The 27216-nt window shown below is 41.4% G+C and overlaps 1 protein-coding gene across 5 annotated transcripts in view; it reads right to left on the bottom strand.

Moving 5' to 3' along the window:
• The window catches only part of cdk14 (cyclin dependent kinase 14), a 177086-nt gene that overhangs the window by 63207 nt on the left and 86663 nt on the right, over nt 1–27216 (bottom strand). For all 5 annotated transcript variants that reach the window (XM_068736161.1, XM_068736160.1, XM_068736162.1 and 2 more), the window contains 2 exons: nt 20317–20437; nt 14144–14237 (listed from right to left, as the gene is read on the bottom strand). In XM_068736161.1, the coding sequence (XP_068592262.1) occupies nt 14144–14237; nt 20317–20437 (215 nt within the window). The remainder of the gene's footprint in view (nt 1–14143; nt 14238–20316; nt 20438–27216) is intronic.

Raw genomic sequence — 27216 nt, 5'->3', positions numbered from 1 at the left:
GGATTATAGATATGGTTTCCTAGTCGTTCATTGACTGTATTGGTACGAGCATGAGAGAGGAAGTAAATTCCATTCCCATTGCCGGTGCAATAGTCATGATTAGTGCAGCGTTTATGGAGAGGTTGGCTGGAGTTCTCACGCACACAGCCTGGGGTTTATGATGACAGAGCCCAGAGCAGCGGACATGCCTTCCACATGATCCATCGCAGTTAAGCAGCATAATAGATTCCAGATTGTTCGCTTTGTCTCTGATCTGCAGCACACTCCTACAGCAGAGTAGCTGCTCTGAGTAAACTGCTTACAGTGGAGGTGTGCTGTGGGATCATAGGGATAACAATATTTCTGATGGCTGTCTTTCACGTGGCTGACAGACACAGGAGAAGAAAAAGGTTGGGGGATTTAGAAGATATATGTTTCCATACACAGATAAATCCCAGGTCAGACAATGAAGGGTTTAAAGGGGCACAGCTAAAGTGAAACAGAATGAAAACCAGAGGAATTTACAAAACAGGTCAGAGGCTAGCTTGTGTTGGCCCATTATGGGAGTCATAGTTGTTGTAATAACAAAACACGGCACTAGAGGGCAGTAAAGCACCAGGAGGACGACCTCAGAGAGACTTCAGTTAGAGCAGTCAGGACAAAGAGAGTTCCATTTGCAAGCTCAGCAACTGAACTTCATTTAAAAACGTCCCATTATTATAAACCTAATTTGTGTTTAGGGGCAATATACCGGGAGAATATCATGGATTATATCAACATATGACAAAACATTAAGTTTCGGTCAAACGATTGAATTAGTAAAGTTTTACCACTGGTTTCAAAGCTTTTGTTTTATATAGATTTTTTTGGGCCAATACTATGGTGAAAGAGTGGTGGGCCATCAGGGCCAGCAAAGCCTTGCTTCAGCCCTGTTTGAATCAGTAGGGAACAGCTAAACGCTGCGGGGAGAGTTTGTAGCTTGTGTGCTGCTTTTGGTTTCCTGCTGCACTAGTTTAGCGTAGCCTCCCAGAACACACGACCCTCACCAGGGTACAATGTTGTTCTTCCGTGGTGGCGTGTCAGACAGCACGTTGTCTGTTACTTTGGGTGGGTTGCCAGGTTGAGCGCAGTGGCTCCACCGAAAGAACATTATATTTCCAACAATTTAAGCTTCAGCATTTTCCAAATGCACTAGTATTATTCAAATGTTGTTCGGTTCTTAAGACTCGTACCGAACGGTTTAATATGAATATGTGTATTGTTACACCCCTAGAAACAAATAATAACCGTAGCTGTAGCGTCATAATGAGGTTATTAAGAGTTCAACTGTAGTAGGACAGCACTGAAGGCCAAGGTATAAAACACACGGCCCGCCACTGATGAAAGATAAGATTAAGATTGTATGGGAGTCAATGCAATTATGTTTTTAACTGTGTTAAGAACTTGAGGTTGTGGAGAGTCGAACCAAATACAGCATGTTTCTTTTCGTATTCAGTTTGTATTCATTTGAAATTACAACGAATAATTAAAGACCAGCATGCAGCTTTGACACATGTTCTGCATGTGTAGGAGGGGAGTCACAATGTGAAGTATTTCTGACCAGATGAAGATGTGACTTTAATTGAAGTGTACCCCTCTTCATATATGTCATTATGAGATTTTTATATTTGCATGTGTCTTCAGAATACCAGCTTTAGAGTTACGCATAATTTGGCCTGCATATTATACTGTGTTTTAAAACATTGGAGGGTTTGGTCTGCAGTTGACTGTATGACAAAAACGTTGATCTGTGAATCCCTGAAATACAACATATTTTTAAAAACTTTTAAACAAGCGCTGTTCTAAAAATGCCAGAAACACATTTAGTATGGCCCAATAATACATAGTACGTCAAATGCAGTATGCCAAAAGTACCAGCATGTCCTACTGCATCATGTCGCATCACTTTGCAGAATGACAGTCAGCATGCTTTTCTGGCTATTCTGACCCACAATCCTCGGCGCAGTAGATATATGAGCAAGAGGGTCAAAGTTCAAGGTGCCATGTTATGATGAAGTATGTCCAAATTGAATGCACACTGCATAAAACGATACATACATCATAAGGGCAGCTGCAGTATGGACTAAAAGTAAAGAGGGAAAGTATGCCATTTGGAACGCAGTTGTAGTTCTCAAGCAGTGGGTGGAGATTCTCAGATATTCTAATGAGGGGGACTAAATCTCACTGGCTTGTTGAATGATGTTTCCTGATCTATAGAACTGACTGAGCTGCTTACTGTGGGTTGGTGAACACTCCAGACATCCAAATGCATGTGCACAAGAACTAAAAAAGTGAGTTTTTCATAATGTAACCCCTTTAACTTGAATATGCAACTTAAAACGGGACAATCAACAAAAAAAAAAAATTCAGCATCTGGTGTGGAGATGAAGGCTGAAAGCGTTGTTTCTTCTGTCACATGCTGTGCTCAGTGGTTAGTACCGTCACCTTCTGAGCCTCTTCTCTGGGTTTCTTTCTCTGAATACCTGCCGCTGATCTACCGTCAACATACCCACACAGTAAAAGAGGCTCCATGGATGACATTCACACCAAACATGTACTGTTTGGTGTGAATGTCTTTGGACTACGGAAGGGAACACATGTCTGGTGCTCCGTCGCAGTGTGACCTTCCAGCTTGGATGAGCGGGATCCTGATGGTGTTCCACAGACAGCGGTGGGCAAGGTGAGTTATAAAGAGAGAGGGAAGGTTGTTGGAGTGTTACAGAGCTGCAACATCACTGCACATCCCGACAGCAGAGGAAGGTCATCATAACGGCAAATTATACAATTCCACAAGGTTTTGTCACACATGTCAGTAGTAGTTATGATGTCACAGCTGTTGATATGAGACTAGCTATTTGACATAGCAGTAGTAGGACTGTGTTGGAGAATTTAATGAAGTATTATCCCACATCAAAGCCTAATGGCTTATACACCCTGTAAAGGGGCGGTGCTTTGAATCATCTTTTTCATTTCTTACCCTGACTACCAGGTCTGGAGACGTAGAGGATGGTGGTCTACAGGCCGGTAGTCCCCATAAAGAGACAAAGCTTACATTTCAACCCTCTTCAATATGTCTTTATTACAATACACTTTATTGAAACAAATATAAAATAAAAAGCATGTAAAGCTTAATGGTGTTTTATCTGTTAACAGCTTTTTGGTTCGACGTAATGACCTACAGCATAGATTAAAGGTATTGTTTGACAAAAACTACTGGCTTCTTGCTTTCTAATTCTCCTTTATGGAAATATAATGGATTCAGCTGAGAGGAAGAGCTCCTGTCATTTTTACTGATTCAGATAATACTTTCCAAATGTAAGTAATTGGGGGTAGATGGTCATCAATCAATCAATCACTCCACAGCTGTTTTGTGGTCTGAATGTAGATTGAGTTGCTCTCTGCCCGTTTAGAGGAGACACTGCTTTCCCTCTACACCAGTCCTTCAAACTAAATGTCAAATACAGCACTTCATATAATATGTCACATGCCTGACCTGCCACCGCTAAAGGCTAAGGTTTGGAAGAACTACTTGGTGGATTGTGGTTTCGATTATTAAGAACAACCTTGTTAATACATTAGTTTTCAACATTAAAGTGGAACTCTACTGATTTCACACATCAGAGTCTGTGTCCAGATGTTGTGGAGTACTACTTCATATGTGGCATAAAAGTTAAGCTTTAAGTCTTTTCTGTCTGACGAAAGAAGGTTCAAATAAGTACATTTGTTACGTAAAATAACTATGCTTGTGTAACCGATGTTCATAAAATGACAGTAACATAAGTGACGTGTTTGTTTGACCCACCCGTCCTACGCACACTTTCTTGCTCACACTCGTTCACACAGCTGCTACAAGTCTTTCAATGTAAAGATAGAGAACGTTTGACTTCTGATAGAAAACCTTTGCTGGGACAGTAAACACACAGGGTAATGGATATATGAGACAGCATGTTGACATGAAGGACATGTCAACCCATGAAGGAGGGCAGGGCTGCCTCATGGCGTGTGAGAGCATGGAGGGTGTGCAGACCGATCGACGGATCAGAGGGAGAAAGTTCTGCCTCAGAGGAATTCCTGTGAGGTCAAAGGCCGTGACCCTGAGCTCTGCATGCACATTCTGCCAGACATACATGCTCTGACACCCCCCAAACTCAATCACAGACCACCCGGCCAGCCAGACACAAACAAATAGAATGGAACCCCCAATTATATGTATGTTACCAAAGAGAGAATGGAGAGATTAGAGCGGTCTGTGTTGTCCATGTCCTGAAAGCAGCTCAGACAGACTCATCAGTGAACAAGGCAGCTGACATGAAGAGCTTCAGAAATATATATGATGCAGATAATCTTCAGTCCTTAAAGGGATATTTTGGCGGGTATGAAGTGGGGTTGTATGAGGTACTTCTCCATAGTCAGTGGGTTAGCTACAGTAGATGTCGGTCAGTTTGCCTCCAGTTTGGAGAGACAGACAGGAGTGCCAGTACGGGACTCTGCACTCTCAATTAAATGTGTTTTCTGCAGGATTATAGCTGCTGTTTGAAACACATACGTGGTTAATGTTTCATGGTATGGATGGATTATTACAAAATGAAAATTGCATGAAACTAGAATAACTAGTAAGGGTCAAGCTCCAAAAAAGCAGTGTCCCGCATTTACTATAATGTAACTTGAAAACATCTTTTGTCAGAGACCCCCTCCCAACTAGCTGCCTGCATCTTTCCCTTTTCACAGTCAGCGATTCAAAACAGGACTGTGATGGTTCACGTATTGATACCAAACCGTTAGGGGATGTGAATGGAAGCACACATTTGTATTCTTTCCTTTGCTCTGATAGAATGGAAGTCAATGGGAGGCGAACATTTGCCAACGTTGCTTCTGTGTCTGTCCATGTCACTTGCGCTACAGTCTGTTCAAAATGGGATAAATGAAAGCATTACATTACAGTCATTTAGCAGACGCTTTTATCCAAAGCGACTTACAATTCAGTATCTATCTACACACCATAGACGCAGCTATGAGAGCAATTTTGGGGTTAAGTGTCTTGCTCACATTGACATGAGATTAGCAGAGCAGGAGCCGGGGATCGAACCACCGAAAGGCGGCCCTGCTCTCCACTTAGCCACGGTCACCCTGTAGATATAATGGTAAAGCAAACGTGTCCTTGGATTTTATGTTCCTGGTGAGTGTGCAAACTTACTCCGAACCATCATGTTGTGTACCGTTACACGCCTACTAATGACATCATCTGACATTCACGTGTAAAATGAAAAGCAAAGTTCTGCAAACTTAAAATGAGAAAGTAACAGGCCTCTTTCTCATGACAGCCATTTCCACCTGTGTTGGCAGCACGAGCACAGGTGTTACTAATGACATCACCGATGGTCGCATTCCATTTAGGTGTCCCAGTGAGTTATGACAGTGAGCCAGATCGACTGAAAACATCTAAAATACACATTTATGTGTTTATTTTACAACAAATTGAATCTGAAAATTTCTCCTAAATTCACCAAAAGTTACCATTGGAAAAAGAATCATTTGCACACTTTGCCAAAACATTTCAGAAAAGTTATAATACAAACACAAAATGAAATGAGTTTCATGCTGACATTGCTCTTTTTAACCCTCCCCTTCATTCTGTCCTCCTGGGAGGTGCAGGTTTGTATCTTGTATTTGTTGCCTCAGAGATCAATCTCTTGATCCGAACATAAACACAGCACTGACCCCTGCCTCATCCACATTCCTACCTCTATCTCTGTCTTTGTCCCAACACTGACCCCAGCCCTCAATCCTCCTCTGCTCTGACAGTCCCAGTCCCACCCCGAGCTGCTCCCCAACAGCCATCAGATTGGGGTCACCTCCAGGCAGGGGTCAAACGGATCAGAACCAGAGCCAAGTGGATCAGCTGTCTCCCACTGCGCCGGGTAGAATGTGTTCAGTAAGCCCCGACTATCCTGTCTGGGTTCAGCAGATGGACGCTCATGTCACTGACGCAGCGGCTGTTGGTGAAATGGTATTATTTATCTCCCCGGCAGCCTCTCGCTTTCTCCTGAGGGAAGATCAGCTCGCATGTGCACTGGCTTAGTCTTCATAGCAGGAATACACTCCAAATAAACAGGGTCTCAGACAGAGGGTGAGTATTTGCACCATGCTGAAGTAACAAACCCTATTAAGAGTTGTTCTGCAGCACCATGTTCTTATGGTTCTACTGTAAGGAGGCTCTCTCACAAAGGCTTCTCATGGCATCGTATTCTTTTCAGCAGCATATGTATTTATACATATTGTTGTAAAGGAACATTTAAAGGATGGTACTGGTGAAAGTCTAGACTTTTCCTCTTGTTAATAAATTGTGAACGTATCTACGAACAAGTAATGTGAGCGTATCAAAGCCTGATATATTTTCTTCCTCTGTGTTCCATAAAACACATCACTGTTGCACTGGGTGACATGTTCCTTCATTAGCATGAACACACACACTCATTATTGTTGTTATGTTGTATAGCCTAAGCTACTGTAAGATATTTCATTGAGTTTGCTTTCAGCTCCTTCTGCTGAACAGTTACTCGTTGTAAATGTCCAGGGCTTTTATTGTGTAGGGTAAGAACGGAAGGAGTGGATCTGGTCTTCGCTGCTTTCGTCAAAGTTGAAAGAAGTAATAAAGTTTGCCGTCTTGGTTCGGACTACAGAACGTGATTGGTTGATCTCTTTAATCACGGTGCAAAAGCTAAAAAAATACAACTCTTATCAGAAAGGAAATGTTGTTGCTTTTAGCCGCCGTAATGTTGGCATTCTGTGTGAACGTACTCATGACAAAAACAACAGACGAATACAGAATATATTGATGAACCTGCTGTGTAAAGGCCTTTATGTGACATAGAAGTCCACGTCTGGGTTAAAATAACTATGGAAGTATTAAAATATGGAAGTAACGTGAGAAATAAAACAACATTGACTTCTGGTTTTACACAGAGCACAAACGGTGATCTCCAGTCCCAACCACCCTAACCTCCCTACATGGAATTTGTCGCTCTTAATACTATGTCACCTGTCCTGGCTCACAATTACGCCATTATTATTACATACATTTTGTGGGATGAAAAAAATACAGTGCATTAGCTATGAGCAGTGTATGAGAACAGGGAGACAGCATCTAGAGCCATTAATCAGACTCTGCTGCAAACACTAACGAAACTGTCATCTAAGAAACATGTAGCAATGTTAATTGCTGTGATGCACTAATCTGATTAATGAGAATAATCTGATTATTATGCTCATGTGAACTGGCCAGTGTGTTGGTGTAAATACCAAAGCTTATCTCCAGGAACATAAGCTACAATATTATCCATAGCTGTCAGATGTCCGTGCTCATTTCACCACAAACCTCTATTTCAGTCACACTAATATAAGGAGGCAGCTTGTTGTCTTTTGAACACACACACACACACACACACACACACACACACACACACACACACACACACACACACACACACACACACTTCTTCCTGACAGGCTATTTCCGGTAGATAGACCTGTCCATATTCATATAGTCCACCCAGTGGACATGATCTGTGTGGTGACAGCTAGTTAACCAGCTCGCCTGGGCCCGGCCTCATCCACCACAGCTTTAATTCACACAGACATTCTCAGAGAGTGTGTGAGAGAGAAAAATAGAGACACAAAGCCGTGTTAAAGATTATCTAGAGAAGAGCACAGGCCTGTTTCATTACTGCCGACCGGAGGAAAACAAACGAGTAGAGGACAGGAAAGCTATTGGAGGATATACAGTATGTATTCATCAATTTATTTTTCAGCATTTTTGCTGTGTCTGTCTAAATGGGGATTATCTAGCAGCATACAAATCACAAAAAAAATCGTCCTGTTCCAAAACTTAAAGGGGCAGCGTGTAGCATCTATTGGTAGAGATGGAAAACAATATCAATACGTATGTTTTCCTTTCTTGTATAATCACCTGGAAATAATAATCTTTGTCTTTTCGTTACCTTAGAATGAGTCGTCTATATCATCACTGAAAGAAAGGACAAACCAAACACTCCATGGGGCCATTCCTGTTTTCGAGTTCTTTACTTGGCACACTGGAGAAGTTTCCTTTGGTTGCAATCTGCAAAGTCAACGCTAGATGTCCTAAAGCCTTTTATTTGCACTCCAATAAATTCAAAGACAGGAGAAGGGACCTCTTGTGCACAAATACTCAGAAATCCATCTCGTAGCAAAAGATATATGCTTCACGTCCCCCTCTGTATTGAAGCAACTGTTGTACTAATAACAACAAATACTAAGAGTACAAATAACAATCAATAGAAGTACGGAAATGAATCAACAAACTCCTCCCGTTAAAGACCAATTCCAGTTTACTACTTTTTTCTCATTTTTCTGTGGATTAAGATATTGCTGAATCTGGGAAACACAGCTGCATCTCGACAATGAAGGGGAAGGAAGCACCATCGGTCAGATGATCAGACAGATTGAAAACAAACTAACAGTGAAACCAGGTTAGCTTAAAGAGAAGTATGGAAGTGAGTGCCTCTATAACGAAAATAACTACTGGAAGTATAGCAGGACAAAGTTGAACCAGTACGTTGAGATGGATGCTTGTCATTTCACCTTTCTGCTTCATTTTCTCTTCCAAATACGTCAAATTTGGAAGATTGTTTAATTGTGTGACTGCAGAGGGAGGAGAGGGAGCAGAGGGAGGAGAGGGAGGAGAGGAAGCAGAGGGAGGAGAGGGAGGAGAGGGAGCAGAGAGCAGAGGGAGGAGAGGGAGCAGAGGGAGGAGAGGGAGGAGAGGGAGGAGAGGAAGCAGAGGGAGGAGAGGGGGGAGCAGAGAGCAGAGGGAGGAGAGGGAGCAGAAGGAGGAGAAGTGGGAGAGGGAGCAGAGGGCGCAGAGGGAAGAGAAGTGGGAGAGGGAGCAGAGGGAGCAGAGGGAGGAGAGGGAGCAGAGGGAGGAGAGGGAGCAGAGAGCAGAGGGAGGAGAGGGAGCAGAAGGAGGAGAGGGAGGAGAAGTGGGAGAGGGAGCAGAGGGAGCAGAGGGAGGAGAAGTGGGAGAGGGAGCAGAGGGAGCAGAGGGAGCAGAGGGAGTAGAGGGAGCAGAGGGAGCAGAGGGAGGAGAGGGAGCAGAGGGAGGAGAGGGAGGAGAGGTGGGTTGGACGCTAAGCTGACCCAGCTAAACTAAGGCTATAGCACTCTACCCAGCATACACCTGCTGTCTGATGTCCGGTCACAGAAAAGTAAGATGGATGAGCTATGACTTCAGGCGAACCCAGCGATGGGAGGTCAGTCACTGTCAAGCCTACACCTTTACAGAGACCTGGCTCCAGCTTGGCATCCCGGATCAAGTTGACCTTGGCAGTTGGACTGCAGGAGAGAACGCAGGACTCTGGTGGGACGAGAGGAGGTGGACTATGTGTTTACATCAATGAGGCTTGGTTATCAAACATCAGTTAAAGTTGATGGACAATGTCTTCCTGATGATGAATTTTACATTGCTGTTTACATTGCTCCTGATAAAAAAATGCACTTCTGTTTTTGTTTTGTTTTGTCATGTATTTATTGTGTAGCTTAAATGGACTAGGCTACAAATGCATTTAGTTTTGCAACCCTGTCTTGAGTGAGACACTGCCCCAAGTGAGGGCTTTCAAGTGTCTCGGGGTCTTGCTCACAAGGGAGTGTAGAAATGGAGCATTGTATTGGCAGGCAGTTCGATGCAGCGTCAGCAGTGTAGAGGGAGCTGAGTCGGAGGGCAAAGCTCTCGATTTACCAGTCCATCTACGTTCTGACCCACACCGCTGGTCATGAGCTTTGGGTAGTGACCGGAAGAATGAGATTGCGGATACAAGCAGCCAAAATGAGCTTCCCCCATAGGCCTTAGCAATAGGGGGAGGAGATCAGAAATCCGGAGGGAACTCAGAGTTGAGGCCCTGCTTCTTTGTGTTGAAAGAGGCCAGGTGAGGTGGTTTGGGCATCTGGTCAGGATGTCTCCTGGACACCTCCCTTGGATATCTGGAATACCCTGCTTAGCCTGCTGCCCCTGATAGGCAGAAGATAATGGATGGATGGATGGAACCCTGTGATGCAGAATGACAATAAATGATCCTTGGATACTATCACAGAACCCTGCAATGAGCAACAGCACCTTTCAAGAGCTCACAAGAATGTAAGCGGCCCATTCCGCTGAAGGTTTGGCTGACATGAGAGATACCCCAGTCCACCATGTGACAGTCCAGCTCTGAGGACGTTGTGTTCAATGTGCCGACTCAACTCCTGGCAGGGTGCCTCTAAAACAGTGACGGAGGCTGACCTTTCCTCTTCCTCTCTTCAAACAACATGGCCTTTAAGATGCTTCTGACTCCACATAATTCATCGATGGTGCCCTTCACGTGAGTCTCTGAGGCTGTGCATCCAAACTCTGACCGATTCTGACAGCACACACAGGGCCACAGAGCAGGCAGGACAGATGGAAATGTCAACATCAGGCTTACTCTGACAGGTAGGCTGGTACTGTGATCACACTTTGCCTCGCCAAACCTCACACCTCTGCATTTCCATATTCATCCATCTCTTTTACTTCTAGCTGACAGCTGAATACAAACTAACAGAAACAGAGAATGTGATTTGGATGAGAAATTGCAAAGGCTCAGTTTGGCCCATCAGTATTTTCTAGATGAGTTATGTTATAAACAAATACAAAAGAAAGTTCAGTTAATGTTGTGTAAATGGAAGTTACGTTTATATGAAATCTAAGCACATTATGCAAGGCAAATGTATTTGTATAGCACATTTCAACAACAAGGTAATTCAAAGTGCTTCACATAAAACCATTAAAAGCATAAAAACACAAGGCAAAAAAGGAGATTTAAAAACAAGTTAGAAACATTAAAACCAGTCATTGAAACACTAAAAAGCAGTGTAAGAAATAAAATGCAGTAGTAAAATGCAGAAATGCAGGAAATTGATTATTATCCTTGAATGTGGTTCAATCAAAGGCAGCAGCAAACAGAAAAGTCTTCAGTCTTGATTTAAAGGAGCTGAGGGTCTCAGCAGACCTGCAGCTTTCTGGGACTTTGTTCCAGATATGTGGAGCAGAAGAACTGAACACAGCTTCTCCATGTTTAGTTCTGATTCTGGGAACAGAAAGTAGACCGGTCCCAGACGACCTAAGGGGTCGGGATGGTTCATAAGGTAGCAGCAGATCAGAGATGTATTTTGGCCCTAAACCATTCAGTGCTTTATAAACCAACAGCAGGATTTTAAAGTCAATTCTTTGTTGGACAGGAAGCCAGTACTTTCTTGGTCTTATTATATTATTATTATATTATATATATATATATATATATATATATATATATAGAAGAGATGCGGGTAGAACACAATACTGTTTACTATGTATCTCTAGCCTTAAAGTCTCTTGTGTAGAATTAATCATGTGTATAGAACATTTTCAGTGAAAATCCTTGTCCTTGTGGATCTGAATGGATCCACACTGCATCACCTTTTATCAGGTGTTCTCTTTCAGGTTTTCAAGGCTCTTTGTTTAGCCTGCGTACAGTAGACATTATCTGCGTACTTTCAATTCATCAGCGGACCTCCATGATGGCGCCAGAACGTAAAACATGTAAAAGATTTCGGACCAAACTGAAGAGCCTCTGTAGGGAAGCAGTGTGCAGCTGAGCCCCATCATCAGTCTGGCCAGCGGCCATCCCACTGTCGGACCTCTTTATCCAATCATGGTGCGTCTTTGTGTCTGAGAGAGGCTGCAGCCTCTTACAGATGTGTGCAGGAAGCTCCGCCTTTCCCTTTCGGCATAAAAGACAATCGATAAGAAGCATTTTTCTTCCTCTCCTGCTCGGTTTACGTGCTCTAAGAGAGAACTGCTGCCTGCGGGGCTTCCTCCACCTCAGCTCAACCCTTCATCCAAAAATCCATCCCATCTCTCAGATGCATATCTTTAGCCTTCAGCCCAGAGGCCAAACAGCAGTGAACATCCTTTGTCTCCATACTTGACTTCAGACCCTTTCATACTCTCATCTCTGTAATTTTCTACATTAATTATTCAGGGCCTTCCAGCCTATGAATATAAATCCATTATGTCTGCCCTGCTACACTCTGCTTCAATTAAGAGATTGGGGATGAAATGATATTGGGGGATGGCAGAGCGGTGATTCAAGGACTCATGAGACCTCCCTTCACTTTAAAATATATATACGCCATCCTACAATTCAATGCAGAGATACGTACAATATTTATATGGTATGCAACTTCTTAACCCAAGCCGTGTTCCTGTGGTTCATGTTGACTCAAAAACATCATAGAATTCCTACTGTTTTTTTCTGTGTGCATTCACGCTGCAAACCCTGAGTTTCATCTCATTCAAGGTGGCACTACATGCAAAAAAAGAATTAGTGTAAAGAAAACATCCAAAAAGACACATTAAGGTGTTTATTTTACTTTGTCTATTTGCGTCTTAGATTGATCCTAAATTCACCAACAGTTCCCTTTAAATAAGGCCTCATTTGCATATTTGAACATAGAACTTCAGAAAACTTGTAATACAGTACAATACAATACTTGTAAGTAATCAACTGGGGAAGTTTCATGTTTCTACCACATAGTGACGCTGCAATCAGAACGATCCAGGTGATATTTGTTCGATTCAAACCTAATACACAGACATACGTGAGTATGCTCCACCTGCATGGTAAACTTCTCCACAATAGTAGAAAGTAGCTGATCTTGTCTCAAACTTACATGACTGAAAAGTTAACTGTAATAACAATGCAAATAGGGAAAATGGTGATGGAGAAGGAAGGCAGACACCCGCCACGTTTCTCCATCTTTGTTTCTGCTCCGTCCCTCCGACACTCCAAGCTCTGGTGATGGAAGCTGGACTACCTCTGAACCAGATCATAAGCCTGCACCTGCTCCCCTACTGCTGTCCACTGTGATGAGCTGACAGCGCTGTCAGCAGACGACGCGCTCGGCGATGCATTTGGGGACACGCTCACGCTTTTTATGTCACTGTCTGGAACTTAAATGTTTTCACATCAAAGACGGCTAGATGACAGTAAAGGCACTAAAATGTCTTGCAGGTAAAACACGAGACTCCGCATGTCAGCTTATGTAGGAACCAAAGAGGTGAGCTGCATTTGTGTTTAAAAAGGGTTCTTCCTGAAGGGCTGAACCATTTGCTTCTGAAGATTAATAAACAATCAAAAAACCTCTTCTCAAGTCGAGTAAACGTTCACAACACTTGAAGCATTGGCCCAAAGGGGCAAATCAGAGTGAACATGGGGAACTCTTGATTTGGATACAGCTGTGATATCAGCATTGTTTAAGACTGGTTCCTTCATGTTTGAGCATGGCCTTCTAAAGGGAAATGAATGATGTACAGTCATATTTCTTAAAGTGAAACACAAAACATGTTTCCCTGCTAAAAATCATACATCAGGTCTGGGTAAAGGATTTTTTTTTTTCAGGCAGGATCACAGTCCACTATCTTATCAGGGTTCTTTCTTTAATGCTGGTATTTAACACTATTTTGCAAGTTACTGTAGAATACAAACAAACTCATTTCCATATATAAAAATAGGTAACTAAAGTTGCTAAGGTAACTAAACACCACACCAAATTCACTAAACATGGATCAGTTACTTTTCAAAAACCACATGACCCACTCTGCACATCGGCATGAAGTAGATCCACCACACAGCACCTCTCTAAAGGAACATATTAGTTCATCCAAACTAAATTATGATGGTGTGTTAGTGCTCTTACTATACAGCATTAACTAGATGGATTGTGTCAATATGATATATTATCGTCCAGAACAGGCTCAAGATGTAGAAGTCCTTTCACATCATCCAATTCCTAATGCCAGTGTGTGTGTTCGTAGGTAAGTGGGTTATTTTGTAAAAAGACCAAAAGGTATTAGTATTCCTCAAAGTGAGGTATCATCGCTGAACCTCAGGTATTCTATTTACATCTTTATCAACACTCATAGTCCTGCTGTTGTTGGACTGAAAGAAAGGAGAGCCAGCAGCACGGCTGTATAGGCTGCAGGGTAGGAACACATACTGTACTCATACACATACAGTGCACACACTTAGACACTCACCAGGAATATCCTCTCCAGCTGGTCCTGGATGTCCTTCATCCCTGGAAAGGCAGCCACTCCTTGGATCATCTCAATGAAAATGCAGCCCACTCCCCTTGAAGAGAGAGCGATACACGATGAATAACAGCACAAGCATTGCAATCACTGGAAAACACTGTGTGTGTGTGTGTGTGTGTGTGTGTGTGTGTGTGTGTGTGTGTGTGTGTGTGTGTGTGTGTGTGTGCATAAACAGTGCTCATTTGTTCATCATAGGTTTACAAATAAATATAGATGTTTACACATACAGGTATCGAATAGTAAACAGGAGAGGTGGATCACCATAATCTAAAGTTAATTGTATGTCATATCATAAAATGTGTGAGGATGTATTTATATGTATGTTGTGCATAAGTACATCTATTCGTATACATTCATACACACAGCAGACGGCAACGCCTTGATCTTGTCACCTAAAGAGGGATTATGGTGGGATCTTCTGTCTCGGTTTCTGTTGCTACGGTTAATAAAAGACATGTAAATAAAATGTCTTCAGCATTTCATACAAATCTTTGAAACACAAAATCACGTTTTTTTGTATTCAAGAAAGATTTAAATATCATTGACACAAGTGTGTTGCTAGAAATACAAAAAATGTATTTAACTAAAATGTGTCAACAGTTTAACTTATTATGTTATTCACTAATTACAAAATGCATAGTACGAACGTAATGTTCCCTTTTCTAATTCTGTTCCTAATGTTTAAGGCGTTGCTAGCTCACACCACATCGTATGTGTCCATAGCATTGTGTTTTAACACTGCTGTTATTGTGACTCCAGCCAGCTCTTAACATTTATGTAGTTGCCTGCTCTGTTTCCTCTGCACATGAATACCTTAACCACAGAATAAATTACTTGCGATAACTCCCAGAACGACACGTGACCATTTCATTCATCGTTGTGAATGGAATTTCTCAGTTATGTTCAGGCAGCAGAATGTTGTTACCTACGTATGTGAAGCCGTTACATAGATAACGTTGTTAAATTAGGTACGGAACTTATATAACGCATTGACTTTTGGTTTCACACGTGACACAAACAGCTTCTCCCGGGTAAAAGTCAGTCTTTGTTTAACCCATCCTTCCAACCCGACCTCCTCTCTACACAAACTGTGACAGTCTTTAGGGCGGGGCTACCTTGTGATTGACAGGTTGCTACCATGGCGTTGTCCTGTCATGGAGGCTTCAAAGCGACAGTCCACAAACCAGTTAATGAACCCTCCTGACAGCATACCTGGCTGATTTATTGCTACGTGACAATAAAGCCTCAAAATACACTAAACTCAAAAATATAGTAAACGCCATGAATGCGTCTCTACATTTACTCACGAGGCACAGCAGTGTAACTTCATCGATTATTTAAATGTATCATCTATCATACATGAATAAATGAGTTTGAGTGGACACCCAATCTAAATGTGCTTCAGTTTCCACCAACTCTCTGAAGACGTTAATCATTTCAGTGTATGACTGTGACTATCAGCAATGATCCTTTGGAATTGGACTGTTTTTGCAATGAGGCGCATTTGTATAGAAAGGGGGCAATTTTGCACAAAATGTTTCTATATTACCTGATCAAAATATTTGCAAATAACAAAGGAGCACAGAGACACGGGTGTTTTGAGAATTACACAGTTTCTTTTGTCTTATCTGCTCAATCCTTTTGATAATTCGCTGTCTTTACAATGGGCTCGGAGCTGAGAGCCACAGGAAGAGTTTGGGATAAGAGATGGACGAACACATTGTTGGTTTCGGTCTTTTCATGGAGACAACAAAAAAATAGAACACAAGCCTTTACCATGCAAGTTGATGCATTTAATCTGTGCATGATCACATTTGAGTGATCTCAGCATTGACTCTGATTGACGGCCGTGTGGGAGAGCTGCAGGACGGTAAAAATAGAGCGGTCCTCCATCACGTCTCCCGCTCCTCACGGATGGCAGCCTGTAACCTGTAGGCTGCTGTGATGGATGTGATGGATGCTTCTCATGGCAGGAAAACAGATCTGCACCACCTTTTGGTCCTGCAAGAGATGCTTCTTCATGGAAGACTGCTTCCTAAGTGACCAGGGGTGAGTGTGTGTGTGTGTGTGTGTGTGTGTGTGTGTGTGTGTGTATGCATCGCAGGGTGTCTCTCAGTGGGATGGAACACCACCCTGTAGATTGCCCACCTGCAAATACCCTTGAAGCAGACACACTCTCCTTCTGCCTCCCAGACCCCCAAAGCCCCCGGCTGTTTTTTAATTGGATGTTGGAGAATGCAGCTGGGGTTCATGGGATGTCCCTGCTGACCATCCAGACAGAAGGGGTCACCAAGGCTCAATTTAGAGTCCAACATCACTATTGTTGGAGGGAAGCCTCAGAGGAAAAGGACACTGGGGGGGGGGCCAAATACTTCCACTCTGGGGCATCCTCATTTTCCATTTCCTGTTCGGACTTTTGCTGCAGTTCTGCTCAACTTGAATTAAAATCGTATCTTTCAACACGAGGAAAAGACCAGATGATGAATCACATCTTACTTTATATGTTTTTAGCATCTTTCTATCAGAGTCAAATATTAAAATTCTGGAGCGATTGCGAGATTACAAAGTAGGAGATTAATCATTTTTTTTTATTAAAAAGCATAATCTCGTTTGTCTTGTCTTGTTTAGTCATGTTGCTGTATTCCTGTTTTTAGTAGGCATGCTACAATAGGCCTATTTTAAAATATTATCACAGATGAAATTATCTTAAACGGATCTCAAACATGTCTCAAAGCTCTAACTAGTAAAGAAATGTCCAGTTTTACAATATGTAATAAATAAGGTTTGATTAAAAAATAAATGAAACAAATGTCACAAAATTGCTCTCAATTTAAACTATTTAAAATAAGTGCAATTTAAATTACACAATCAAAGTATTGATAACTTGTACTAACTGGATTGTTAATTTTCAATTTGCTGCTGTTTGGAGAAAATGTTCTGATCTGCAGCTAAACACGCTGCAACCTCCGACGAGTGAATCCGATGCAGAAGTATCTTAAAACTTGCATTCTCTCTAGTGTCCATCAGGGGGCGACTCCTCTGGTTGTATAGAAGTCTATGAGAAAATGACTCTACTTTTCTCTTGATTTATTACCTCAGTAAACATTGTAAACATGAGTTTATGGTCTCAATCTCTAGTTTCAAGTCTTCTTCAATACAGCATGATGTACATTTAGTAAATGATGGTCCATTTAGAGTCAAACAGCCCATATAGACCAACAGGGTGTGCTTTAGGGCGGGGCTACTATGATTGACAGGTAGCTGCCAGAGCTGTATACGGCTTCTCTATGTCACTCTTCCCCATTCCAAATATGGAAACTTCTGTTCATCGGTTGCAAAAACACAACATGGCAACGGACGTATTCCAAGAACTCCTTCGGGCCAGTTCAGACTTTATGTCTGCGTACTACACAACGCAAGCCTGTCTACTGCCCATGCTCAGGTTGTGTTCCACACTCAGGTCCAGTTGGTATTGATTGTTTGAAGACAGGTTGTGTGAGGAGATCCACCAATACCCACATTTATATAATATTTCTTTTAAGGAAAACAAAGATGACTGTCTTTTTATTCCTTGAAAGCAACATATATATATATATACACACATATATATGTATATATATATATACATATATATATATATATATATATATATATATATATATACACACATATATATGTATATATATATATACATATATATATATATATATATATATATATATATATATATATATATATATATATATATATATATATATATATATATCCATCCATCCATGATATAGATGGAGAGACAGATAGATATCCACACATTGTTATCTATTCAGCCATCTATCATGGAAGGAAAGAGATTGCTAGATAGATAATATCCACACATGCTTTCCGGCTACGATAGATGGCTGGTTAGATGAGGGAGGGATAACTGGATAGATGTTTAGATATCTATCTTTCATAGATATATCCAGACACAGTATCCACCTGTAGTATATTCATTGAATTGTATTCAATTAATTGCATTCAAACAGACTGTCTGTTACAGTTGACCCCACGCATGGGGTGAGTTGTGACATTTCACTTACGCTACTTGCAAGTGTTCATTTGTAGCACAGTTGTGTGTGTTTTTTGTATAAAAACTTGATTAATCTAATTGAAATAGCTTTCAAATAATTTAGCCCAAACTAAAATGTGGTAGATTTATGCCCCACCCCTTTACCATATGTACAACGACTCAAAGATTCAATTCTTGTCATTATCTGACTGCTGGATACCAGCTAGCTTGGTAGCTGCTAAGTCAATGAGCCGCTCATACGACAGTTTTATATATTTATCAGATTGTGACGCTAACATTAGCTAAAGTAGCTCATCGTAGAGCTGTGAGCAGAATTATTAGGATGATGGAGATTGTTAATAATGCATATTGAGAATCATATAATATCTTCATTAATGACAGCTAAATTTATATTTTTCTCAACAGAAAACTAGCTAAGATTATTCCGATGCCTTTGGAAAACAAAACATTTAAAATGTAAATTGCAACGTTGATCAGTAAAAATTCCCCAATCACTCACACCTATTTCAATTGGTTTCACGTTACGTGGCTGGAGGAAAGGATGTCAGTGTCTATTGTTGCTCTATTCACAGGCTGCTAGGAGTCCATTCAAATGTTTATCAAATTATATTTAGTTTCATACATAACAAACCCATTCTCACTCCCAACACGTCAAATACCACCTCTTGGTCAGGGCCCGTCTGATAGCGTCTGATAATGATGCATGCAGGCACCTTTTAGTGTTTGTATGAGACACACCAGAGCGTAGGGGATAAAGCTCGCCGCATGGTTGTTGACAACCTTTTGGAGAATTGTGACATACTATGTATACAAGAGACATTCTTAGCAAAGCAAGACTTGGAAAAACTGAACTCTTTCAATGATAACTTTCATGGTATATATATATATATATATATATATATATATATATATATATATATATATATATATATATACATACACACACACTATATGTACTGTCTATGGTGTGGAACATGACATGTCAAATACAGTGCCAGTAAGAGTGCAATCCTGATCTGTCGAACCAAAGAGGACGAATGTCTAAACTTCCCTGACTTCAAATTGTCTGATAACAATCTAAGTGAAGTAAAATATTTTGTTCATTTTATAACAGAACACATGACCGATGATAAGGACATTTCTAGGCAATGTCGTAGGATGTATGCACAAGCAAACAGTCTCTCACGTTAGTTTGGTATGTGTACAGATGGAGTGAAGATGTCTCTGCTCAGAGCATGTTGTACACCACTCTACTGCACACTTGTGGTCAAACAACAACAAAAAAAGCTTACAGAGACTACAAGTAGCTTATAATGACGCCATGAGAATATTATTAAAGAGACCGAGATGGAGTAGTGCCAGTGAAACGTTTGTGGCTGCAGGAGTCAATACTTTCCAAACGGTTTTAAGAAATCTTATGTATAACTAAGAGCATGAACCAGAGCATAACTCAGAGCCAAAGTACAGTGCAGTGTTGACTACCTAAATAGCTTTTTAAATAAAACACAGCGTGGGAAATATCAAAGTTCTCGCGAGAATTATGTTTTCCGCTCCCCCATGTCGTGTGAACTATCAGTGGTTCTCACACTACTACAGTTATGGGATGTTAAACATTGAATGGGGTCAACTTGAGCCCAAAGATAACAGGAGGGGTAACATATCCAACGCAGGACTTTTTTCACAGTGTGATATTAGCGTGATGGTTTGAAGCATGGGGCCACTGACCAAGTGGAGGTATTTGATAAGTTGGAAGTAAAAATGTGTTGCCATATCTGTAGAAGTGCCATCTGTGAGTTTAATTTATCCTGCCTCTCCAGGTCCACACTGTCAGTGGGAGGAGGCATACAGGAGTTGAAGGGTGACCAAGGAGACACAAAAAATATGAGAAAGAAATTAAGATACACAACAAATCTACAGTATACTACTGGGAACGCACCTTCGGGTTAGGAGGAGCTAATTGTAAGTGGGTTTTAATGGGTTTTGTGTGGAAAAATGTAGATCTCAATGGAACTACATTATCTCAGGGTCAGGGGTTAGGAGTACTCACCACATGTCCAGGCAGGTGGAGTAGTCCGTGGATCCCAGCAGGACATCTGGAGGCCGGTACCAGAGGGTCACCACCTCATTGGAGTAGGTATGGCTGGGGACCGACTTGGCCCTGGCCAGGCCTGAGGGGAGCAACACAACAACACTCATTATCACTGACTGACCTTCACTACGCTCCTGAAAACAAAGCACCACACTGGAGAGCGGCAGCACTCACTGGAGGCTTCTAGAAGAAATGCCCTGTGTGGGCAAATTGAGTCAGTGTTGCATACTGTTCAAATTAGGAAACAGATAGGAAATGCAAGGCAGAAAACGAAACAGCTCAGATTTGGCTGTAAATAAAAAAAAAAATGAAAAGGCAACAATATAGCATCAGAACATAGTAAGAAAAAAGAGGCTCTAGGCCTTGAGAGGCTACCATGTCCAACCCTGCATGCAATGTTGGATGGAATAAACCACCCTAACTGCTTCCATGAGCTGTGTGTCACAGCCACTGCTGCACCTGCTCACCGTGCTGGTGAACCGCTCAAACCAGTTGTTCCTTATTTATTTACGGTAGTTACGTTGTTACAGTTGTTGACTTACGTTATTATTTGACCACAAACTTAACCAAGTCGTTTTGTTGCCTAAACCCCGTGGCTTTGTTCGTTACTGCAAGCGTGATATGAAACTATTTGTGAAACACATTTTCGTTTTAAGTAACGTCAACATCCAACGTATCATGTGGTTTGCAAAATGGTACAATTCCAACATTCTTTGAGGTGACTGGTTTGGCCAGACTACAAGAGATAACCTCCTGTTGTTTTGAGAACACTGCTATGCACCTGTCACTTTTACCTCACACAGTATCCTTTGCCTAAAGTGTCTCCCTCCTGTGCCTTCCTCTTCAACACTCGCGTGCACCTCAAACTTTAAAAAAAGCTGCACTTGAGTCATCTCGGGGTCATTTTAAAGCAAGGATTTGGGTGAAATTTGGATTTATTAGCTCTCAAGACTAATGTCAGCTAAGTGGAGCATTATTCACGTTATTCAAGGAGCTGGACGACCCACGCACAAATCGCTGATTGATTGAAGAAAAAACTGTCCACAGCCTGTTTTATTTCAGCACTGTGAAAACACTGGTTTCCCTTCATACTAGTCTCTAAATCAGAAGGTATTTTCCACTGCTGGGGTTTGGAAAGTTACAAGTCGTTTACAGCAAAAGAGCAAAGTTCAGCATTGTGAAGTGCAACTGTACAGCGTACTATCCAATGAAGAGGTTGGCTGTGCTCTCTCGGTTAGGAAATTACAATTGCTATTATTTACATTCCGATGCAGTCTGTCGACTCAAACCAGGATCACTAATGGGTGTGATGTCACACTGTAGCACACGTTCAGCTAGTGTTAAGTTGCTCATTAAAAGGGTCAAAATGTCATTCCTCTTCCCAATCCCTTCTTCAGATCATAGACACCATAGACTGTCAGATTTTCCAAAGCATTGATGCTTGCCTGACTTGATAGTTGACTCATCATCTCATTCAGTTCTCGAGAGCTTTCAATATTCAATGTGCAGCCTACCTCTCGGTTTCCATTGTTAAGTCATTGGAGCGATCAACCTCCATTTAGCAGACCTGACTTCTGCACATTCAACCGCAAGAAGCCTGAGATTGCCCTTTCAAATGGAAATCATGATGGAAGACCTTTGAGGCTTCAGTGAGAAACAGAGTGACGTTGTGAATATCAGTGAGATGAACCCAAAGCTTTCCATCGAGTGAATCGGATATCGGACAGTTTATAAATGGTGATACTATAGATTGCTATCTTTATACCTGTAATTTCAAATCATCATAAGGCTTTATGAGAACCACAAAAAAGTGCTTCCCGAGGGTTTTTTATGGTAAATTCATGCACGTCAGACACGTCTAACCCTGTTCTAGCATTTATCTAGGCGCTGACACAAACCCAGTAAGATAAGTATCCGGTGACAGTGCTCCCATGGCTGCTAATGGTAGAGCAGAGTGCAGATGCAGCAAGCTTTAATGAGGCTGATGGCATTACCTCTTTGTCTCTTCCCAAGTGGTCGGAAGGCTTAATTAAAGCATTTAGCTTGGTAAAAAAAGGACTTCCTGCCCTGCTGCCAGTCCCCTGAGTGTGGGAGGAGGAGGAGCAGAGGGGAGAATAAATGAGAGGGAGGGAGTATTTAACATTTTCTCGTGTTGCAAGGGAGAAAAGGGGTTTGATCATGCCCAAGCTCTGTAATATCCACACACTGTTCTAATGCAGAATAGCCATCTGCTCGCTCACACTCAGATGCTATTATTTCCACTGCAGGCGCCCTGTGTGTGTGTGAACCGCTTATTACTGCACTCATCATAGAAGAAGGTGCAGTAATAGGAGGCCGGCCTGTTTGTTACATGGAGAGCTGTAAAGGTAAAGTAAAATCAGCTAGTATCCAGGATTTGTTCTTATTTCGTCAGCGCCCACTGATTTCTGGGATTCACCAATGTTTCCTTCATGTTGTTTCTATCTTAGGTAAGAGAAAACTTAACAAGTGGCCGAGAGCACTCTAACCAAATAAAACATCTTATTTTCACAGTCCACAGATATTCCAACGCAAGGAAACATAAGTTTGAAATTTGAGGAAAAGGCATGAATATGACATTTTGATTATTAATTGTTTTATGGTATTTGTATTGATTGGATTATCAAAGAAATACTATTGGTCCATTGATCCAAATTAATGTGATGTGATGTGCATTCAGCTTCTGAATGGCTTACATACTGCTCTTCCATGATTTTTCATTCTCCTGTAACACTAGTACTGACGCTCTGCAGAATCATGTTTACTTTAATGAAGTTAATTTAACCTTCGTCTCAATTTCAGTGCTGCTGGAGTTCTCCAGAGAAATGAACGAAGATGTTTCTGCATGAGGTCCACTGTTTGTAGACCAGAATAGGTCTGTCACATCCTCTGACCTGGCTTTCTAACCTTCCTCTTGACCCGTACAGTACCTATACTGCAGCTAAACTTAAACACAATTTCTCTGGCGCTGTCCTTTGTTATGGAACTCTTCATGTGTAAATGTCAAAAATAAAACGTCATTACAAAGCGGATCACAAAATGGTAGTAGTGTACTCATACCTTCCAGCCATTGGATGCATTAAGCTTATAAACATCTATAAAAACATGATTTGCTCATTTTCACTGTGACCATGAACCTTCACCAAAAGCCTTATGAGCAGCAGCCTCTGCCCTGAACTGGGTCTCTCATGCTGGATTTAAAACTCAAACCGACTCTGATCTTTAGGTCAAGTCACCGTAGCCTTCAGTGCATTAAAACCGGCCCACACTCAGAATGCATCAGTGTTTTCAAACCCAAAGGTTTGCACAGTCAAAGTCTGCAAACAGAGAAATCACACTTAAACTGTAAACTAACTCCTGAACTCATGTATTCCACTGAATGGGCTTGAATTGAAGTGACAGACAAATGGATGTTACTCTGACTGCACCGTTATCTAGAATATAAGCCAAAAGAGTAGGTTTTAGTTTCAGCAGGATATTTTGGGCGTCAAACACTTTATTTCCTACATTCTTTTGATTTTTTGTCCAGGCGCCGGGTGACAATTCAAAACATAGTGCTCCTCTCTGGTGAGTCAGTACACATACAGGCATGCATACCTCCTACCTCCTCTTTTGTGTCTTTTCTTTGAGGAAGTAACCTCTGTGCTAACATATGTGCGTGTGGCTCCTGTTCACTTCAATGATGCATCAATGCAATGTATTTAATGTATAAACCCCTTAATGACATCTAAGTGCACTCTTGAAGTGTGCCAACACATCTCAGACAAACTCACATAACTGCAGTACACTGAAATAATACAACTGATTGTAAAAACACTGGCAATTTGTTAAGTTTAACGGCCATTCGTGGCTGTTGTCATCAATTCTATGTTTATATGTAGAACTATGGCCATTAGTTGACTGATTGGTGGAGCTTGTTGGCATGCAGTCTGTCATAAAGCTCAGCAGCCTGACACTTTTTATGTTAGGTGTTTGAAAAATAATACCGCTGCACACAAAAAAACACATATCGATAAATCATTGAAAGAAACTGTGGCCAATCAGTCAGCATAATAAGAGGAAGGGTATTATTATGGGTTTCATTGTGAATTATGACATATTGTCACCAGTTGTTGTTTTTTTTCGCCAAGAACATATTTTGGTTTTCTTGAAACAAGAATTAATAGCTGGTGACTCAATAATGACCAAAACCAACAATGGCGCTCCATGGCACAGAGGAAGAATATATATCAGGCTTTCATATACACACAATCCTTGTCAGTAGATACATTGACTGCCATAGTTGTCAATTATTTAATTACAAATTTAATTATAAAATGTAGAATATCACTAGCATGTCCTTTAATTTTGTGATCTACCAATATTCATGGATTTCAAAGTGGCATTCAGCAGAATTAGTGCACTCATGGAAGAGTAACAGTAGCCAAAGCTAAGAGTTATAATTGCTTTGAGTTAAAACTAAACACCAAGGAATACGCAGAATAAACAAAACAAAGCTAATTCAGTCTTTGCTTGCTACTTGCTTGTACATTCATCCTGACCTTAGTTAGCTGTTCCTCCTCCATCTCATGCTTCACAACAAAATGTTTCCCACCCACAGACAGCTTGGAGGCGACCAGAATGTTTCAGCTCACTGTGTTCATGTGCACTTCCCTTTACTGGGTACAAATACTTCAAATACTTCTATTTACAGGTGACAATTTATAACAGCTAACCATGTTTTACTTGTTTATTAAATGTATTGCTTCTAGTTAGCTGTTAGCTCACCATGGTGTATGTAGAGAAAGAGTGTAAAGTGTTAACATCTCTTGGCAAATAGAGATGTATTCCAATAATAGTCTGTATATATAAGAAGTGGAATTAGTCACCTGTTGGTTTGTGGACGACCATTCTGAAGCCTGGAGTTTGGCATTTTGGATGACGCCATCTTGGTTTTTGGAACCAGAAGTGACCATACTGGCTAACTTGGTTAGCCACGCGCATCCTTAATTCATGTTAACCGTGATACAATTTAGGATGCTAAAAACAAAATATGACTTCCGGAAAGAAATGAATGAGTCCAAAGAGTGTCTGTTTGTGCAAGCAAATGTCAAAATGTGCCGTGGTAGCCGTGGTAGCGACCTGTCACTCAAAGAGGCCACACCCTTAGTAATACATAGCATTAAGCCTTTGATGTAATTTAAACAAAAAAGTAGTCTAATTTTATTTCTACTGTAAAGTTAACATTTTAACATTGAGGGTTTCGGGGATTGACTTGGTTTATGAGCCAGTCTCTAGTGGCCATTTGATGAACTGCAGTTATTTTCACTTCATCGTTGACTTCATTTATTCAAACCTGGAGGTTGCCGCTTGGTTCAAATCCCACTTTGAAGGTAAAAAGGCTGATATTAGTTTAGTTTTTGGTTTCCATGTGCTTTGCCGTTTGGATCACATTGCACAGTGTTCTATTGGTAAGTTAGCAGCAACATGATGGTGGTGTGGAAGTCACCTAGCCCTGACTTGGCCCCTACAAACCCCACGGTTCTGACTGCAGAGGAGGGTATTATACTTCAAAGCCCTGACCTATGGCTTCATAAACATACACTGTCACACACACACGCACACCTTCAGCCACCTTCATCGGTTGCATCCTGTCCAGGTAACTACTGGGATGAAGGTCACCGGTGAATTATACATCACTATCTCACGCACAGCACCGGGGGTTACGAAGTATACAGGGGAAGAGATGGGCGGGAGGAAAGCATGAGGAAGAAGGAATGAACAAAGAGAAGGATGAAAATAGTGTCTGTCGCCGCGGGAAACAGCCCACTTTTCTTTTGAAGTTCATTTGGATTTTAAAAGCGGTTTGTAGCTTCATCCTGCTTCTCCTCTTCCTCCCTAACATGCAGCAGATTGAGAGATGTACTGCAACCTGCCAGAAGCGGTTTAAAACACTGTAGGAACTATTTCCACAGGGGACAATAATAACTTCTTCAACAAAGTTTGAGATATTTTCCCGAACAAATCAGTGGTATTCCATCAAACCAGGCTACAGTACCAGTGTAACCAAAATAGAGGGAGCTACATGCAGCTGTCTTCACTTTTCCCTACCATAGCACTGATATGAGCTGCACTGTTTCTGATGGAATTCAATGGGCCATGTTATCAAGCCAGAGCTGTCAGATGTTTGTCAATGTGAGTGCTCTATACAAATGTACCTCTAATTAAAAAGCACAACTTTTTCCGTCAAGACACTGTAGCAATTTGATTTCCATTCCTCTGCTGTGCGTCAATTCTGGATCGTTTGTAAATGGTAATACTGTCTATAGCAAGAGTTGCCACATACGCACAGGCATGATGGTACAGAACCGGGCAACTTCACTGTGACGGCACGACTCAATCAGTCACTGAAGTATTTCCAATACGTTACTCCACCAGAACCACAAATTGTGTGTAACACAAACGGAAGTTTCAGATGTATACTGCAACATTTTTATACACAAAAGGTCTAGAAGATTTAAACACTTCAGTGAATTGTTGAGAGAATTTTGAAAAATGTTTGGTTCACTCGCCCCGTTTGGTTGTTTGAGCTGTACAGAGTGATTGGATCTCACTCTGGAGACACATATTAATACCAGGACGTGTTTAATCATAGCTAGAAATAATCTAGATACGAGACACATTTTAATGCAAGGTGTAAATGGGTCATAGATAAAGATGAGACAGTTGGCTGCACACGGAATTTCCTTTGGCAGTTTTTCTGCTGCATTTGCTCAGCTGAAAATACACACATCTAATATGGATGAGGAACCAAAGCAGGTAAACACTGCTGTGCTCGGCTGCTCAGTAGAAAAATACACC

Source organism: Cebidichthys violaceus, unplaced genomic scaffold (assembly GCF_023349555.1).
Source record: "Cebidichthys violaceus isolate CVI_PGR_0920_01 unplaced genomic scaffold, fCebVio1.0.p SCAF_7, whole genome shotgun sequence".
Classification (NCBI taxonomy): domain Eukaryota; kingdom Metazoa; phylum Chordata; class Actinopteri; order Perciformes; family Stichaeidae; genus Cebidichthys; species Cebidichthys violaceus.
This window is presented reverse-complemented; position numbering and strand designations above follow the sequence as displayed.